Source organism: Eimeria mitis, genomic scaffold, assembly GCF_000499745.2.
Source record: "Eimeria mitis Houghton genomic scaffold, Emh_scaff2805, whole genome shotgun sequence".
Classification (NCBI taxonomy): Eukaryota; Apicomplexa; class Conoidasida; order Eucoccidiorida; family Eimeriidae; genus Eimeria; species Eimeria mitis.
The window spans coordinates 6050-6264 of record NW_013571144.1 but is presented as its reverse complement, the minus strand read 5'-3'; the positions used below and the strand labels follow the sequence as shown (position 1 = coordinate 6264).

At 64.7% G+C, this 215-nt stretch overlaps 1 protein-coding gene across 1 annotated transcript in view; it reads left to right on the top strand.

Moving 5' to 3' along the window:
• Positions 1–173: 173 nt before the first annotated feature.
• EMH_0058950 (uncharacterized protein) overlaps positions 174–215 on the top strand; it is a gene marked incomplete at both ends in the record, with an annotated part of 1134 nt that continues 1092 nt past the window's right edge. Inside the window, one exon of the mRNA XM_013497624.1 lies at positions 174–215. Coding sequence (XP_013353078.1) covers positions 174–215 — 42 coding nt within the window.

The window sequence follows — 215 nt, the reverse complement described above, 5'->3', positions numbered from 1 at the left end:
TGCTGCAGGGACTTCAGGGGGCAGCTTAGCAGCACCAAGCAGCAGCAGCAGCAGCAGCAGCAGCAGCAGCGGGAGGGTCCACTCAGCAGACGGGAGCCACCCTTCGAGGAACCGAAGTGGCGCTTCTGGCAGCAGCAGCAGCAGCAACAACAGCAGCAGCAGCAGCAGCCGAGATGCAGCCAGCAGCAGCAGCAGACAGCAGCAGCACCGCAGCA